The sequence below is a fragment of the Pristiophorus japonicus genome, chromosome 1 (assembly GCF_044704955.1).
Source record: "Pristiophorus japonicus isolate sPriJap1 chromosome 1, sPriJap1.hap1, whole genome shotgun sequence".
Lineage (NCBI taxonomy): Eukaryota > Metazoa > Chordata > Chondrichthyes > Pristiophoridae > Pristiophorus > Pristiophorus japonicus.
Genome location: NC_091977.1, coordinates 519,445,771 through 519,464,424, shown reverse-complemented (window position 1 = coordinate 519,464,424; position 18,654 = coordinate 519,445,771). Strand labels below are relative to the sequence as shown.

General features: G+C 43.7%; 1 protein-coding gene across 1 annotated transcript in view; it reads left to right on the top strand.

Annotated features, from left to right (window-relative positions):
- Nucleotides 1-18,654, top strand: part of LOC139260488 (piezo-type mechanosensitive ion channel component 2-like) — an 851,737-nt gene that overhangs the window by 634,478 nt on the left and 198,605 nt on the right. The window contains exons 10-15 of the mRNA XM_070877017.1: nucleotides 1,545-1,583; nucleotides 3,500-3,638; nucleotides 5,605-5,723; nucleotides 7,796-8,038; nucleotides 11,714-11,825; nucleotides 12,572-12,753. Coding sequence (XP_070733118.1) covers nucleotides 1,545-1,583; nucleotides 3,500-3,638; nucleotides 5,605-5,723; nucleotides 7,796-8,038; nucleotides 11,714-11,825; nucleotides 12,572-12,753 — 834 coding nt within the window. The remainder of the gene's footprint in view (nucleotides 1-1,544; nucleotides 1,584-3,499; nucleotides 3,639-5,604; nucleotides 5,724-7,795; nucleotides 8,039-11,713; nucleotides 11,826-12,571; nucleotides 12,754-18,654) is intronic.

The window sequence follows — 18,654 nt, the reverse complement described above, 5'->3', positions numbered from 1 at the left end:
ATGCCGCGACCCACCACCAACATCGCCTGCTATGGACCCGCTGAGGTAGGGAAATTTGCGGCCAACGTTTCAGGTCGATAACCTTTCATCAGAATTGGTGATTTAGCTGTTTGTAAGTATGTACAGCACTAGGGAAAAGGTGTTTGAGTGGGGGGGGAGGAGGAAAGAACAAAGGAGGAGGGCTATGATAGGATGGGAAAGGAAAATGTCCCATTCTGCTTTGTTGTCTCATAGCAAACTGTTCCCTTTGGGGAACAATCATCTAAAAAGGCTTTCCATTGATCGCCCATAGAGTGTAGCATTGTTATGCTGATATTAGACAGGTGATCCTCACAGACTGCTAATAAGTACCAAATAGTTGGTTTGCAGAGCAATCGGAGCTGTCTTATTATTTCTGAAGTGTTTCTCCGTTGAGTTTTGCTGTGTTGTCCTACTTCTTTTCTGCTTCTCTGTCTCTGGGCCTATTTATCCCCGCTTTCTCTTTTCCTTTTTCCGTTTCCTTTATCTCTGCTTTAGCATCATCTCCCTACTCTGACTCCCAACAATTCTCAGAACCAGCAGAGATTTGATGCCAAGCACACCATTGAGCAACCTCTTCAACTGACCTCTGACCTCTGTTACTGCCCAGCTTACCCTCTTGTCACAAAAGTAAGTTTGTCTAAAATGGGGGAGAAAGTTCTGTTATTGAAGATAAGTTTAATTGTTACCTCCACAAAATAATAATAATACAACAACGTGTAATATAAACAGTGCAGAATGTTTTACTGTTTTAGTGGATGGGAGAACCTATGGGTGTCACTGAACTCTGTCCCTGAATTTGTAAAAATTCTACCTTCAAAGTAAATCATGAAAATTGGTTTAAAATAAGCCAAACTATTTCTTTGGTGTGTATTACCGAAGAGTTTTGTTGTTTTTTTATATATATATATATATATATATATAGGAACAGGATTAGGTCATTCAGCCCCTCGAGCCTGTTCCGCCATTCAGTTAGATCACGGCAGATCTGTAGCTTAACTCCATCTATACGCCTTAACAAAAATCTATCATATCTATCTATCTATCTGTATATATATATGTGTGTGTTGTGTGTGAAATTCATGCCCCTAGTGAAGAGTTTCGCCCACCTGTAGCACATAGAATTCTAGAGATATATGGGTCTGGAGATGTATGGGTTGAAATTGGCTTTCACCAGTACCGCAAAATGGTCTCTTAGTGAATCATTAGCCCGATTTACACCCTGCTGGATTTCCTTTTCCAGTGGTCTAGACCAATTTCACTCCCCCCCCTCCCACCTGTATATTTCAGGAGACCTGGCCGGATTCGAACATCCAGTATGTACTCCTAGTGGGTGAAGCTGCATTCTGGGCACACAGATTCATAAAACGACATCTGTGGCGATAGATGAAGAGATAGAGATCTATAGCCATGTCATTTCTTTATATATTGTAGGCTTATTGAAATAAGCACTGACTAATGCATGACATATTGATACTTGGACCGTTGCAATTATAACATTTTCTTCTTTTTTTTGCCTCTTCCAGCTCCTTACAATTACCCAGGATGACACTAACTCCTCTGATGTTAGTATATATGTATATATATATATGGCATTGTGTTTATGCTTGCTTTAGAAATGCATGGTTGACAGTAACAATAGGCTAGATTTTCAAAATATTTACGACTACAAGGCTATAAGCACTTTGGTTTTATTTTTCTAGAAGTCAGCATTGTTCAAAGCTTCCATACAAATACTTTAAACTGTCACAAGGATACTCTATTGTTTTTTCATTACCAGAAGAGCAAGATAGAAGCTGTAATTTCCAAATTCTTTCCACAAGCCCTTGACATGTAACAGTCAAAAGAAATGATACATAGAGCAGAGCCACCTCAGCAGAATAAAAGATAGCCAGAACCTTGTAAAGCAAAGCTAGTGCTCAAGGAGTGAATACCATTCAATGTATGCCAGATAGCACTAATAGATTTAATTAATAAGGATTAGGGCATAATTGTCAAAAAATGTATGTTAACTGTTAATGTTATAATTGCATTTATAATTGTATTTAGATTTGAGTTGCTTTTTATATTTATAAGCCAAGTGAGTTCTGTCCTGAATCTTTGGTTCAATGATAACACCCTTGCCTCTGAGTCAGAAGGTTGTGGGTTCAAGCCCACTCCAGAGACTTTAGTACATAATCTAAGCTTGGCACTTCAATGAATGAGACGTTAAACAGAGGCCCCGTATACTCTCTCGGGTGAACATAAAAGATCCCATGACACTATTTTGAATAAGAGCAGGGGTGCTCTCCCCAGTGTCTTCACCAATATTTATCCCGCAACTAACATCACTTTAAAAAAAAAAGTTTATCTGATCGTTACCTCTGTTTGTGGGAGCTTGCTGTGCACAAATTGGTTGCTGTATTTTCTACATTACAACAGCGACTGCACTTCAAAGTACTTCATTGTTGTAAAGAGCTTTGGGACATCCTGAGGTCGTGCAAGGCGCTATATAAATACAAGGTCCGACAAAAGTTATTTATTTTGTATTTTTATGATTTTTTTGTATTTTCAAATGCTTGTGTATTTGGAGGAAGTTAAATATTATCTTCTACATTTTTGCTATTATGTTTGCATGCTTCTGGAATTGCCATTCTATAATCGGTTGCTAGGAGATGCCAAAGAATGAACTCCCCAGCAGAGGTAGAATAAATGAAATAGCAAAATTTGCTAGTCACCGAAGAAATGTTTTCTTGTCAATTGCACCAAATAAACTCAGTGGGCTTTACCAAATTACCATATTTGAATGGTTCAATATTAAGTGTTCTTTTAGCTTAAGGAGAATGCCTATTAATTTGTATTGTTGAATCCTTTCTGCATGCCAAGGGAGTAATTTGGACTTCGGGCAATAGTTTAAAAGAACGATATCGGCTCCGCCACCCATTAAACACCTCTCCCAAAGCGGAAATCAGGAAAGGTGTTTAACCAGTGGTCAAGATGATATTACACATCTTACACTATTTCCCAACGTCAAAATTAACCGCCAATTTTTCACCTCCTTCATTAAACTGTTCAAACCAACTTTGATGATACATTTCAGTTTTTGCTGCGATGACCATAAATAATTGCTTATTGAACCAAATACATTATTATCAGTATAGAAGTTGTAACTTACATCTTAATGCTCTGATGCAGAAAAATCACATCACAAAGTTCCTGAATTTAGTGCAGGTACATTTGCAAAACTAACACAGCATGAAAATGATTCGCACTAATTACCCTCGGGCAATATTTTTTCAATCTACAATGTAGTTTTTAAGACTAAAAACCTCTCCTCTCTAATCAAATGAACTTGGCGATTGTTCTTCAACAAATAACCCAGTAATTGGGACCAAGTAGTTCTTCATAATAAAAAGCCATAATATCCTATTGCTGAATTTTAAAAACAGGGTTTCTGGAAAATAGTGTAAAAAAATACTTGATGTTTTTGATTGCACTACAGGCCTTGCTGGTGACAGTAAATGGAAACCCTGTAGACTACCACAGTATGCAGTCTGCATTGCAAGCTGAGAATGGTCCAATCTCACTGGAGATGTATTCCACACCACAGTATAAATGGGAGATGGCCGATGAATCTCCTGGTAAGTTAAATCATCAGTTTTTCTGAGCTCCCATTGACCTTTTTCAAAATTAACCAGCTCAGGAGTTGCAGCCCTCATTTGATCAGAATAGAAATTAAACCATTGCTATTAAGCGAGCTCAGCTGTATCAAACTGAATGAAACAGCTTTCGTACGTTCAGGAGACCTGTTTCTCCTCAAGAAACAGTTTGTCGCTGACTCTGGTCAAAGTAGATCTGGGGCTGGATTTTAGACATTTCTGTTTACGGGGCAAAAACGGAGGCGGAGCGGGAAAGTTACCGGCTGGGAATAGTCTGCGCTTGAGTAAGGAATTTTCGCCATCTGGGGCCCTGCGCCAGGGTAAGCAGCATGAAGGCAGGCGTTGTACAACTTTCGAGGTGCAAAAATCAGGAGGTACAGCAAGTAATCAGGAAGGCAAATGGAATATTGGCCTTTATTGCAAGGGGGATAGAGTATAAAAGCAGATAAGTCCTGCTACAACTGTACAGGGTATTGTTGAGGCCACACCTAGATTACTGCGTACAGTTTTGGTCTCTTTATTTAAGGAGGGATATACTTGCATTGGAGGCAGTTCAGAGAAGGTTCACTCGGTTGATTCCTGAGATGAGAGGGTTGACTTATGAAGAAAGGTTGGGCCTGTACTCATTGGAGTTGAGAAGAATGAGAGGTGATCTTATTGAGACATATAAGATAATGAGGGGGCTCGACAAGATAGATGCAGAGAGGCTGTTTCCAGTCATGGGGGAATCTAGAACTAGGGGGCATAGTTTTAGAATAAGGGGTCGCCCATTTAAAACTGAGATGAGGAGGAATTTCTTCTCTCAGAGGGTTGTAAATCTGTGGAATTCTCTGCCCCAGAGAGCTGTGGAGGCTGGGTCATTGAATATATTTAAGGCGGAGATAGACAGATTTTTGAGCGATAAGGGAGTAAAGGGTTATTGGGAGCGGGCAAGAAAGTAGAGTTGAGCGCATGATCAGATCAGCCATGATCTTATTGAATGGCGGAGCAGGCTCGAGGGGCCAAATGGCCTACTCCTGCTCCTATTTCTTATGTTCTTATATTTTTTAAATGGGAAACTCGCAAACTGAAGTGCTGGGCATGTGCGCTCTGAGTGAGGCCTTGGAGGGGGGAGAAAAACCTTAAAAAAGACCCACAAAAATATTCCCAAAACATTGCCCACGCCACCACAACACAAATCGTAAAAAAATTAAAAGAACAAACACGCGCGCTTACCTTTACAGTGCTTTACCTTCATTACCGCCGCCGGCATGGCTGGACCGCTCTGGTTTCCCAGGCGGTTAGAACGAGGCGCGATTCCAGGCGTACGGGTCGGGTTCGAGTCAAAACTCGGACGGTGTCGCAGTGAGAGGCGTTTGCACATCCAGCGCAGCTCCTCCTGGCGGTGTTGCTCAGCATCGCCGCAAAACCCGACCCGAAGCTCACGACAGGACGCAGGAGTACCTCGCCGCCCCGCTCCATGCCGCTCCGGGGCGAGACCCGGTGGCGCAAAGGACCGGAAAATCCAGCCCCTGCAGTTTGCAGAGTGGATGCTCCCACTGCTGCAAACGAAGTTCAACACTCCCAGTCTGCGATGGGTGCAGGAGCCCCGTGAAGCCCGTCAAAGGCCCTGACCATCTCACCAGGGGTCCAAACACCTGTGCAGGGCTGATGTGGGCCTCTGCCCTGCTAAATTGGTCATTGTTGCACCCACTTTAGGCCTTTAACATGGGTGCATTGATGCAGACTTTAGACCCCAATGTCAGTTAATACCTTGGAAAATTTACCACTATTATTTCAGGAATTTCTTTTCTCCTGTCATGTTATTCTGGTCTGTTTTACTACAGGCATTTATTTCAGCTTACCCATGTAATTTAAAACAAGTGTGTTTTTTTTGTTGGATTGTACGAACCAGAATTATGATGAATTTAAATAAAGGTGATTAAATATTTCTAATTGTTATTGTCAGACAAGACGGAAGAAGAAAAACTGCCAGAGGAGCCAGTTAACAGCAGGCTCAACAGCATTATCACCATCTTTCGTTTTATTATGAAGCAGAGCTATATATGTGCACTCATTGCTATGATGGTAAGTACAATAGATGGAAGACTGATTCTATATTCACCATTACTGACTGCCTCGACACATGATAACAAATGATCTTGTGTGCTGCAGTGCAAGATTTATGCTTAGTGGCTCACGAGCCACAGCCATTTCCTCAGCATGAGAATTTTTATAGGAACAGAAAAACAAGCCTTTTCTCATAGATCAACCCCACCTAGTACGTGGAAGGCGACACGAGACAACTGCCGCTAGTCCCACTGTTAGATAAGCAAGAAAATCCCACCTTCCAGAATTGGAAACTAAAAACAAACTCAAAAAGCGTCACGAAGGCCCTGACATCTTGAGGACCGGAATTTGTACATTATTAGTTATATTTTTATTACCAGATCACAGTGCAAGCAGTCACATGACATTACCGTTACCCCAGCTCCAAGGAGATCTTTCATTGGTGCCACGTCATGCTCTATGTGCCGTCAAACTAATTATGAACATTACTGGAGAAAGCTGGATTTATTGTATTCATTTAATTTCTCCAATACCAGCCTTCTCCTGGCAACGGCATCTTTTCATCCTGACCTTCACTCTCGCCTCAGTCAGAAGGTTGTGGTTCCACATCCCACTACAGAGATTTGAGCATGTAATCCAGACTGACACTCCGGTGCAGTACTGAGAGATAGCTGCACTGGTCTCTCAGGTAGACATAAAAGATCTGATGGTGCTTTTTGAAGAAGAGCTGGGGAGTTATCCTGGTGTCCTGGTCAATATTTACCCCTTAACTAACACCACAAACATTTTTTTTTTAGTTTAAAAAAATATATATATTTTTATCATTATGGAGAAATTTGACACTCCAGAAATATAAAAAATAATTTTTCAGGGCTATAATGTTTGCTTACCAGTCAATACCCTGTTTAAACCCCAGGTACACCTATTCCAACACGGCTTAACATTTAATGGGGTATTTAACAGCACTATGACCGCGGAAAAGCCCAAGTTATTGTTACTTTCACTGATTAAATTGACTGTCGGCTGTGAGTAGGCTGGAGGTGGGAAGTGTGTGGGGAGGGTAGCGTGTGGGGATGTGGGGGAGGTGTCCACATTGAAGCCAGTGTCGCAGTTTCTTCTGTATTTCCCGGTTTAGATGCGCATGTGCTACATCCTGAAGTTGCGGTCAGTTTCAAAGGGGTAATGAGGGCAAATGCTGACCATTCGTTGTTATTACCCACTGCAAATTCCAGCCCAATATTGAGCCTGAAATTCCAATGTCCTGGGTCCGTACAAAGTTTTCGCATGCGCTGAAAACCGGCTTTTCCGATCTGTCAAGTTTCTGGCTTGACAGATGCCGCGCATATAGGGAGCGAGGACACTTGCAGGGCAAGATTTGCGATATTTATGCATTTGTTGCCCTCAAATGTCCTCAAAAATCTTGCGCCTGAAAAAGCATGCGTATAGCCGACTTTTATCGGCGCAAGTGTTTAAAAACATACATAAACATTAAAATTAAATTAAATAAGCACATATGAAAACATATTTTATTGTTAAAAACCCTCCCCACTATGGTAAGTTTATTTTAAGGTACAATTAAAAAAACTTTTTAAAAAAAGTCGGGAAATCTTTTTTATAAGAACTTTCATTTAAATGAATCTTAAATATATAGTGTATTTTTTTTTATTAGTCTTTTGTATGTTTGGGGGAGTTTCTCATTCATAATAAATGGAACTCCAACTTACGGAGTTCCCATTATTATGAATGAAAAAATACTGTACCTTGATTGGCTGCCCAGAGCCATGTGACCCCAGCTCCAGCATACGGACGTCCCAATGTGCATGCGCTCCAATACGTAGCGAGTGAAGGCCTCAGGATCGGAAGTTCGAGCGAGCGCAGCACGTTCAGGTAAGTGCGCATTTTTTTTCCATTTTTTCAGTAGTTTGCCTACGGGAAGACCTCGATCGGAATTTCTGGGCCATTATATTTTGATTTTAATGAATATCCATTATGTTCAGTCCCACAGTTACGGCTTGAGTGCCAAGGTGCTTTAGAATGTTTGGGTTTATCTGAGCATTTTTTTTTAAATCATCTTAATTGGTTTCCTTTAGGCTTGGAGCATTACTTACCATAGCTGGCTGACCTTTGTGTTATTGATCTGGTCCTGTGTACTTTGGATGGTGCGTAACCGGCGGCGATATGCTATGCTTACCTCTCCATTCATGGTCTTCTATGGAAATATGCTACTAACCCTGCAATATATATGGAGCCTCGACCTCACAGAAGATGAACTTCCCGTGCCTACAGGAGTCTTAACAAGGATGGAGACCCCAGGTGCTGAACTGGGTTCACAGGTCAGTTTTAATGATAAAAAGGCCTCACAGTTAATTTGTGTTTGCATGCAAACGTTCAGCATGTTTGTCTGAGATTCCACTCGCTGCTACGTTAACCGAGACCTAAACCCATTTCAATGGTCAGGTAATGGTTATGTTATTGGTCCGAGTAATCCAAAAGACCGGACTTGCTCATCTCGAATAGAATAGGATTTCAAATCCCACCGTGGGAGTTTGAGAATTTTAATTCAGTTCAAAAAAAATCTGGAAATTAAAAAAAACAAGTAAAAGTGACGACAAAGGGGTCTGGACAGAGTAGATCGAGAGAAACTGTTCCCATGGGCGGAAGGGTCGAGAACCAGAGGACACAGATTTAAGGTGATTGGCAGAAGAACCAAAGGCGACATGAGGAAAAACTTTTTTTACGCAGCGAGTGGTTAGGATCTGGAATGCACGGCCTGAGAGGGTGGTGGAGGCAGTTCCAATCGTGGCTTTCAAAAGCGAATTAGATAAGTAGCACCAGAGAGGGGCGCCGCACTGTCAGTTCCTGCCGCAAACTTCAGTGAAGGTTTATCAGCGACGCTGACAGTTTGCACCCTGGCACCGTCACCATCTCAAAGTGGGCGATAATGAATTTCTAGCCCTAAGTATTCTGTGGTCCATCTACTTCCTAATAATACTCATAGGAGGAGAAATTCAGTCGGTTAGCACCACACCTTAGCACCCCTCTGGGACCACATTCCTCCTTACCACTCTCTTAATATATTTATGAAAATCTCTATTGGTAGCGTTGATATTCAAGGATTCTGGCGTTGGTGTGCGAGGATTCTTCACCGCAGCCAAATCCACCTACAGCCCAAGCACCCAAGGCCCCACCCCACTGCTGGCCAAGAATGGGGAGGCACTCATCAAGGACTCCGAGGCAGTCAGGACCCGCTGGAAGGAGCACTTCGAAGATCTCCCTAATCGAGACTCTGCCTTTGGCACAAGTGTCCTCGACTCCATCCCACAGCATGCTACCCGCCACCATCTCAGCAAAACCCCAGCACTGCGCGAGGTAGAAAAGGCCATCCATCAGCTCAAGAACAACAAGGCAATGGGAGCGGATAGAATTTCCGCTGAGGCACTGAAGGATGGCGGAGAGGCACTATTGACACGAATGCATGACCTCATCTCTCTCATCTGGAAGGAGGAGAGCATGCCAGGAGATCTCAGAGATGCAGTAAACGTGACCATCTTTAAAAAAGGGGACAAGTTCGATTGCGGCAACCACAGAGGAATCTTCCTGTTGTCAGTCACTGGGAAAGTCATCGCTAGAATCCTCCTCAATCATCTTCTCCCTGTGGCTGAGGAGCTCCTCCCAGAGTCACAGTGCGGATTCCGTCCACTACAGGGTACAATGGACATGATCTTTATGGCACGCCAACTGCAAGAGAAATGCAGGGAACAGCACCAACCCTTGCACATGGTCTTCTTTGAGCTTACAAAGGCCTTTGACACTGTTAACCGCGAGGGACTATGGAGCGTCCTCCTCCGTTTCGGCTGCCCCAAAATGTTGGCTGCCATCCTTCACCTGCTCCACGATGACATGCAAGCTGTGATCCTGACCAACGGATCCACCACAGACCCATTCCATGTCTGGGGTCAAGCAGGGCTGCGTCATTGCGCCAACCCTCTTCTCGATCTTCCTCACTGCAATGCTCCACCTCACACTCGACAAGCTCCCTGCTGGAGTGGAACTAAACTATAGAACCAGTGGGAACCTGTTCAACCTTCGTCTCCTCCAGGCCAGGTCCAAGACCACCCCAACCTCTGTCGTCAAGCTACAGTACATGGATGACGCTTGGGTCTGCGCACATTCAGAGGCTGAACTCCAAGTCATCGTCAGCATCTTCATCGAGGCGTACGAAAGTATGGGCTTTATACTAAACATCCGTAAGACAAAGGTCCTCCACCAACCTGACCCCGCCACAGAGCACTGCCTCCCAGTCATCAAGGTCCACGGCACGGCTCTGGACAACGTGGACCACTTTCCATGCCTCGGGAGCCTATTATCAACAAGGACAGACATCGACAAAGTGTTTCAACACCGCTTCCAGTGCGCCAGTGCAGCCTTCGGGCACCTGAGGAAAAGAGAGTTCAAAGATCAGGCCCTCAAATCTGGCACCACGCTTATGGTCTACAGGGCTGTAGTGTATCCTCCTGCATGGCTCAGAGACATGGAACATATAGTAGACACCTCAAATCACTGGAGAAATACCACCAACGATATCTCTGCAAGATCCTGCAAATCCCCTGGGAGGACAGATGCACCATCGTCAGGCCAACATCCCAAGCATCGAAGCACTGACCACACTCAACCAGCTCCGTTGGGCGGGCCACATTGTTTGCATGCCCGACACAAGACTCCCAAAGCAAGCGCTCTACTCGGAACTCCTACACGGCAAGCAAGCTCCATGTGGGCAGAGGAAATGTTTCAAGGACACTTTCAAAGCCTCCTTGATAAAGTGCAACATCCCCACCGAAACCTGGGAGTCCCTGGCTAAAGACTGCCCTAAGTAGAGGAAGAGCATCCGGGAGAGCGCTGAGCACCTCGAGTCTCAACGTCGAGAGCATGCAGAAAACAAGCGCAGGCAGTGGAAGGAGCGTGCGGCAAACCAGACTCCCCACCCACCCTTTCCTCCAACGACTGTCTGTCCCACCTGTGACAGAGACTGTAACTCCTGTATTGATTGGACTGTGCAGTCTCCTGAGAACTCAGTTTTAGAGTGGAAGCAAGTCTTCCTCAATTTCGAGGGACTGCATATGATGATCTCTTGCAAGTTTTTTTATCCCTTTTTGCATGTCTTCTAACTTTCTTTGTATCCCTCTGTTGCTCTGTTTATAGTTATCTCTGTCTGCTGGATTTCCAGTTTTCTTTAAATTTTTTTTTTTTAAATAAGCCTTTTCCTTTAGCTTAATGCTGTCGCTCTCACTGAGAAGATTTTTGATAGGCCACCTCCATAACTGCTACTTGTATGGCAGAGGAAAATTAATTTGCTGTATGTTTGCTGTCTGTATCCTAACTTGCACCATGTCCCATTCACCCATCACCCTTGACCTACATTAGCTCCTGGCTCGACAACGCCTCAATTTTAAAATTCTCATCCTTGTTTTCAAATCCCTCCATCGCCTCATTCCTCCCTCCCTCTATAACCTCCTCCAGCCTTACATCCCTCCGAGATCGCTGCGATTCTCCAATTATGACCAATTTTCTACATGGCCTTGTCCCTCCCTATCTCTGAAGCCCCCTTCAGCCCTCCTCCTCCACCATTGGTGGCCACGCCTTCAGCTGGCAAGGCTCTAAGCTCTAGTATTCCCTCCTTAAACATCACCTCTCTACCACTTTCTCCTCCTTTAAGACGATCCTTAAAACCTATCTCCCTGACCAAATTTTTGGTCACTTGTCTTAATATATGGCTCGTTGTCAAATTTCTGTAAAGCGCCTCGGAACATTTTAATACGTTACAGGTGCTATATGAATACAATTTGTTATGTTTTGGACACTGCAACTTTTATTGCGTTGGCAGCATTTAAGCATAAAAATCACTAAAAAATGAACTAAAAGTGAAACAGAGTTTTACATTTCCAAAAATGTCACAATGTAATTGATTATTTCTATATTCAGAATACTTACAAACCTGCTTTATTCGTTAGATCCTGTGTGCACTGACATTCTGGCTGCTGCTCCGCCAATATATTACGGAGCGCCGTGAAGCAGAGAAACACAAGGAATGTGCCTTATCAGAAGTCAAGGTGGAGGAAAAAGGTAAATGAGGATTATTAAGTCGCTTACCTGAGAATATGTTTGAAGAGTAGCTTCTGGATTGAATTGTTATAGAACACAATAAACCTCTTGACTTTCGTCGCATGAGTGAGATTAAATAAGACGGGGTAGATTTTGGTCTTCACAACCTGGGCGGTAATGTGACATAAGAACATCAGAAATAGAAGCAGGAGTAGGCCATTTGGCCTCTCGAGCCTACTCCGCCATTTAATAAGATCATGGCTGATCTGATTTTGGGCTCAGCTCCACTTCCCTGCCCGCTCCCCATAACTCTTGACTCCCTTATCATTCAAAAATCTGTCAATCTTCACTTAAATATATTCAATGACCCAGCCTCCACAGCTCTCTGGGGTAGAGAATGCCACAGATTTATAACCCTCTGAGAGAAGAAATTCCTCCTCATCTCAGTTCGAAATGGGCGACCCCTTATTCTTAAACTATGCCCCTAGTTCTAGATTCCCCCACAAGTGGAAACATCCTCTCTGCATCTACCTTGCCGAGCCCCCTCATCATCTTATATGTTTCAATAAGGTCACCTCTCATTCTTGACAGAGCAGATCACCCGGCTTACCTATTGAAAATCGGGCAGGTTCTTTAAAGGGCGGGTGATCCATTCTGCCAGATTACCTTCCAGGCAATTACGGACGAAAATCTAACCTTTGGGAACGGAAACCTTCTGTTTAAAAAAAAAAATTGTCCAGTAACCCTGGTATTTTTGTTTCATATAGATGATGACCAACAAGGAAAGGAGATAATGAAAGTATTTGGAAACCTGGTGATGGGAATGTTTGTCAAATATTGGATTTACATCTGTGGTGGAATGTTCTTCTTCGTCAGTTTTGAGGGCAAGATTGTCGTGTACAAGATTATCTACATGATGCTGTTTCTGTTCTGCGTTGTTCTATATCAGGTATATATTTCTGATAGCTTAATGATCCTGCCACATCTTGTATAAACAGTGAAACTACACATCTCAAACATCTTAGCTATGGCACTTTTTTTTAGTTTTTCTCTTCTTTGGTACATAGTATATAAGTTTTAAACAATAAATGTTAGCTGTTGCCCAAGCTGCCTTACATACAGATTATTGTATACCTGCAGTTTTGTTGTTAAAATAATTTACATGCTGTGTTACAATTTAATTGAGGAATTATTACGTCTGATATTAAGTTGCTCTTCGATCCATGTTTATATTTCCTCCAAATCTAAGGTACATAAGAACATAAGAAATAGGAGCAGGAGTAGGTCATTTGGCCCCTCGAGCCTGCACCGCCATTCAATAAGATCATGGCTGATCTGGTCATGGACTCAGCTCCACTTCCCTGCCCGCTTCCCATAACCCTTGATTCCCTTATCGTGCAAAAACCTGTCTATCTCCGCCTTAAATTTATTCAATGACGCAGCCTCCACAGCTCTCTGGGGCAGAGAATTCCATAGATTTATAACCCTCTGAGAGAACAAATTTCTCCTCATCTCAGTTTTAAATGGGAAGCCCCTTATTCTGAGACTATGTCCCCTAGTTTTAGTTTCACCTATGAGTAGAAATATCCTCTCTGCATCCACCTTGTCGAGCTCCCTCATTATCTTACAAGTTTCAATCAGATCACCTCTCATTCCTCTGAACTCCAATGTGTATAGGCCCAACCTACTCAACCTATCCTCATAAGTCAACCCCCTCATCTCCGGAATCAACCCAGTGAACCTTCTCTGAACAGCCTCTAATGCAAGTATATCCTTCTGTAAATACGGAGACCAAAACTGTACGCAGTACTCCAGGTGAGGCCTCACCAATACCCTGTACAGTTGTAGCAGGACTTCTCTGCTTTTATACTCTATCCCCCTTGCAATAAAGGCCTACATTCCATTTGCCTTCCTGATTACTTGCTGTACCTGCATACTAACCTTTTGTGTTTCATGCACAAGGACCCCCGGGTCCCTCTGTACTGCAGCACTTTGCAATTTTTCTCCATTTAAATTATAATTTGCTTTTCTGTTATTTCTGCCAAAGTGGATAACCTCACATTTTCCCACATTATATTCCATCTGGCAAATTTTTGCCCATTCACTTAGCCTGTCTGTATCCCTTTGCAGATTTTTTGTATCCTCCTCATAATTTTCTTTGTATCATCTGCAAGCTTGGCTACATTACACTCAGTCCCTTCATCTAAGTCATTAATATAGTCTGTAAATAGTTGGGGACCCAGCTCCGATCTCCGCGGCACCCCACTAGTCACCGTTTGCCAAGCAGAAAATGACTCATTTATCCCGACTCTCTGTTTTCTGAATAGTTAGCCAATCTTCTATCCATGCTAATATATTACCCCCAACCCCGTAAGCTTTTATCTTGTGCAGTAACCTCTTATGGGCACCCTATCGAACACCTTCTGGAAATCCAAATACACCACATCCACTGATTCCCCCTTATCCACCCTGCTCGTTACATCCTCAAAGAACTCCAGCAAATTTGTCAAACATGATTTCCCTTTCATGCTCTGCTTGATTGAATCATGCTTTTCCAAATGTTCCGCTACTGTTTCCTTAATAATGGACTCCAGCATTTTCCCAACGACAAATGTTAGGCTAACTTGTCTATAGTTTCCTGTTTTTTGTCTGCCTCCTTTTTTAAATAGTGGCGTTATATTTGCGTTTTTCCAATCCTGTAGTGACATATATCTGATGAATCTGGGAGTCTGTTCTTTTGCAGGTCATAAAGATCTACATAAGAACATAAGAAATAGGAGCAGGAGTAGGTCATTCGGCCCCTCGAGCCTGCTCCGCCATTTAATGTGATCTGATGTTGGCCTCAACTCCACTTCCCCGCCCACTCCCCATAATCCTTGACTCCTTTATCGTCCAAAAATCTGTCTATCTCCACCTTAAATATATTGAATCGCTACATTGTTATCTTTTTACATTAATTTTCAGACAGACTCAATACTGGAACAACTTAAAATGGTTTTGGTTGCTACTAGCTAAAAGAAGTTTAGTCTTTCTGTTATCTATGAACATTTAATCTTGAGGAAATGGCAGGATAGTGGTTATGTTACTGGACTAGTAATTAAGAGGCCTGGACAAATGCTCCAGGGATGTAGGTTCAAATTCCGTCACGGCAGCTGGGGAATTTAAATTCAGTCAATAAATAAAATCTGGAATAAAAAGCTAGTATCAGTAATGGTGACCATGTAACTATTGGCTTGTTGTAAAATCCCATCTGGCTCACTCATGTACTTTAGGGAAGGATGTTGTGTATAGAAGAACTCTACGAGGCTGAGTACTTAGTGTGACCTTAGTCTTCTTTATTACAACTCCAGAGTGCCTAAACAACATGGCAGCCAACCTGTTATGCTGGCCCTGCACGTGTGTGCAGGTGACCATTAGGACTCCAACAGTCGCGCCCTCTGGTGGCAAGTATTACATAGTTACATACATAACAAAGGAAATCTGCTGTCCTTACCCAGTCTGGCCTATATGTGACACCACACCCACAGCAACCTGGTTGACTCTTAACTGCCCTCTGAAATGGTCTAGCAAGCCACTCAGTTAAGGGCGATTAGGGATGGGCAATAAATGCTGGCCTTGCCAGCGATGCCCACATCCCGTGAATGAATAAAGATTAAAAAATCTACCGGCATCACACTGATAGGTTGCATCAGGAATTCGCTCCTGACTATGAAAATTTTAGATTATCACAGTAATTGTTGAACTCTACTAATCAAGCTATGGATGCTGTGTGGTTTAATGACTGGTTAATTGGTACTTTCCTATTAGACACATGTTCATTCTACAAAAAGCTACTGGTATTGCTTAAAAAATGTTAGAAGATGCAAAGCTAATAAGGAAAGAGTATACATATTAAACGGTAGGCCACTTAGAAGTGTAGATGAACAAAGGAACCTTGGAGTGCTTGTCCACAGATCCCTGAAAGTAGCAGGCCAGGTGGATAAGATGGTTAAGAAGACAAAGGGAATGCTTGCCTTCATAGGCCGAGGCATAGAATAGAAGAGCAGCGAGGTTATGCTTAAATTGTACAATACTCTGTTTAGGCCACAGCTAGAGTACTGCGTGCAGTTCTGGTCACCGTATTACAGGAAGGACATGATTGCACTAGAGAGGGTGCAAAGGAGATTTACTAGGATGCTGCCTGGAATGGAGAATCTTAGCTATGAGGACAGGTTGGAAAGGCTGGGTTTGTTCTCATTTAACAGTGGAGGCTGAGAGGAGACCTCATTGAGGTGTCTAAAATTTTGAGGGGCCTCGATGTAGTGGATAGCAAGGGCCTATTTCCCTTGGTGGAGGTGTCAATTACGAGGGGACATAGTTTTAAGGTGGTTGTTAGAAGGTTCAGAGGGGATTTGAGGGGAAGCTTCTTCATGCAGAGGGTTATGAGGGTCTGGAGCTCACTGTCTGGAAGTGTGCTGGATACAGAAACCCTCACCAGGGTTATAGACCTATAGCTGGTAAGTGGGATTAGACTGGATAGCCTCTTGTTTGCTGGTGCAGATATGATGGTAAGTGCTGCAGGGAATCGAATACGGCCAGGTTGATCTCCTGGACTAGTTTCGATCACCTGGATGGGTCAGAGAGGAATTTTCCCAGATTATTTTCCTTAATTGGCCTGGGTTTTGTCATGTATTCAACTATCATTGCAACCCATGTATCAGCTGACCTAAGTTGTACACCTTGAGAACATTGACCACAAGGTGGTGAACTTGTGGGAGACACTCCTAACCTGGACTTTCAGGTATAAAAGGGGAAGCTCCATCCACTTTCATCACTTGAGGTCTTGGTAATAAAGATAACTGGTCACAAAGTAACCTTCTTTCAAGTATGGGCCTCATGTGCATTTGTATTGTATAGTAAGGACATATCATTGGCGAAGAGAAACTGGAATTTAAACCACGCAAGCATGGCCACTAGCAGCACAGGAGAGAGGTACTGTGTTGATGATGATTGGGACGGCTTTATTGAGAGATTACAGCAAAGTTTTGTCACTAAGGAATGGTTGGGACAGGATTCGACCGACAAACGCAGGGCTCATGTCCTGACGGTTTGTGGATCCAGAACGTACTCCATGATGAAGGACCTTCGAGCGCCAGAGAAGCCGGCAGACAAGACGTTCGAAGAGCTCAGTAAGTTGATTGGGGAACACCTTAAACATGGCAAGACATCGGTTTTACACGCACTGGCGGCGAGAAGGGCAAAGCGTTCCAGACTTTGTGGCAGATCTCTGGCGACTAGCGAGCCTATGTAAGTTCACAGAGCGGAGATGCTGCGAGACTTTTTTATTGAGGGCTGGGGTTTTCAGGAAACTGATTGAGACCAAAGACTTGACTTTGGAAGTGGCGGCTCTGATAGCCCAGACATTTATCTCAGGAGAGGAAGAGACCAGAATGACGTATGACAAAAATCTTGACTCAAATGCGGCAAACGACCAGGGAGTCAACATTGTTAACGCGGCACACAGTTCTCTAGGCAGACAAGGGCAATCGGAGATGCCCCAGCATGTAATCGAACCTAGAGGGGGAATTCAACAGAGACAATGGCTAGCTGAACGTCATTTCATGCCATCGCAATGGACAATGTGGCCAGTAATGGGGCCATCAACACCTGTTAATGGTGTGCTTAAGGACAGTTACAGAGACAGTCAGAGACGATCGACTGGTAATGGACCTTTTGTTTCCAACAACGGGGCCTCCAGCTCATGCTGGAGGTGTGGAGGCAAACACCCAGCCAGAGCTTTCGGGTATCAGCAATATACTTGCAGAAACTGCAACGTCAGCGGTCACTTGACGCGTATGTGCAGGAAGCCTGCAGCCAGGTTGATGTACGAGGAGGACGGGCCCGATAAGAACATAAGAACATAAGAACGTAAGAATTAGGAACAGGAGTAGGCCATCTAGCCCCTCGAGCCTGCTCCGCCATTCAATAAGATCATGGCTGATCTGGCCGTGGACTCAGCTCCACTTACCTGCCCGCTCCCCGTAACCCTTAATTCCCTTATTGGTTAAAAATCTATCTATCTGTGACTTGAATACATTCAATGAGCTAGCCTCAACTGCTTCCTTGGGCAGAGAATTCCACAGATTCACAACCCTCTGGGAGAAGAAATTCCTTCTCAACTCGGTTTTAAATTGGCTCCCCCGTATTTTGAGGCTGTGCCCCCTAGTTCTAGTCTCCCCGACCAGTGGAAGCAACCTCTCCGCCTCAATCTTGTCTATCTCTATCATTATTTTAAATGTTTCTATCAGAATCACCCCTCATCCTTCTGAACTCCAACTCCGATGTAAGCCCTACGAGGCCAAATGAATACTGGGGGAAATCGCTGGAAGCTGAAGTTCAGCGAGTTCATGTGGAGCACATATACAGTTCATATACCAGGGCGCCACCGATAATGATGAAAATGTTCCTCAATGGCATCCCGGTATTAATGGAGCTGGACACGGGGGGAGACAGTCTCTGATGAGTATCAAACAGTTTGAAAGGTTGTGGGTGTCCAAGGCCAAAAGGCCAAAATTATTGGCGATTGACGCACAGCTACGGACATATACAAAGGAGATCATTCCGGTGCTAGGCAGCGCCACGATAGTCGTGACCCACAAAGATTCGGAGAATAGGTTGCTACTCTGGATTGTCCCGGGGAGGGTCCCGCACTACTGGGGAGGAGTTGGCTTGCTGTCATGAACTGGAAATGGGGCGATGTCAGTGCAATTTCTTCTGTGAAGCGAGTATCATGCTCATAGGTCCTGGACAAATTTGACTCATTATTTCAACCCGGCATTGGCACTTTCATGGGGACCAAGATAGTGATTCA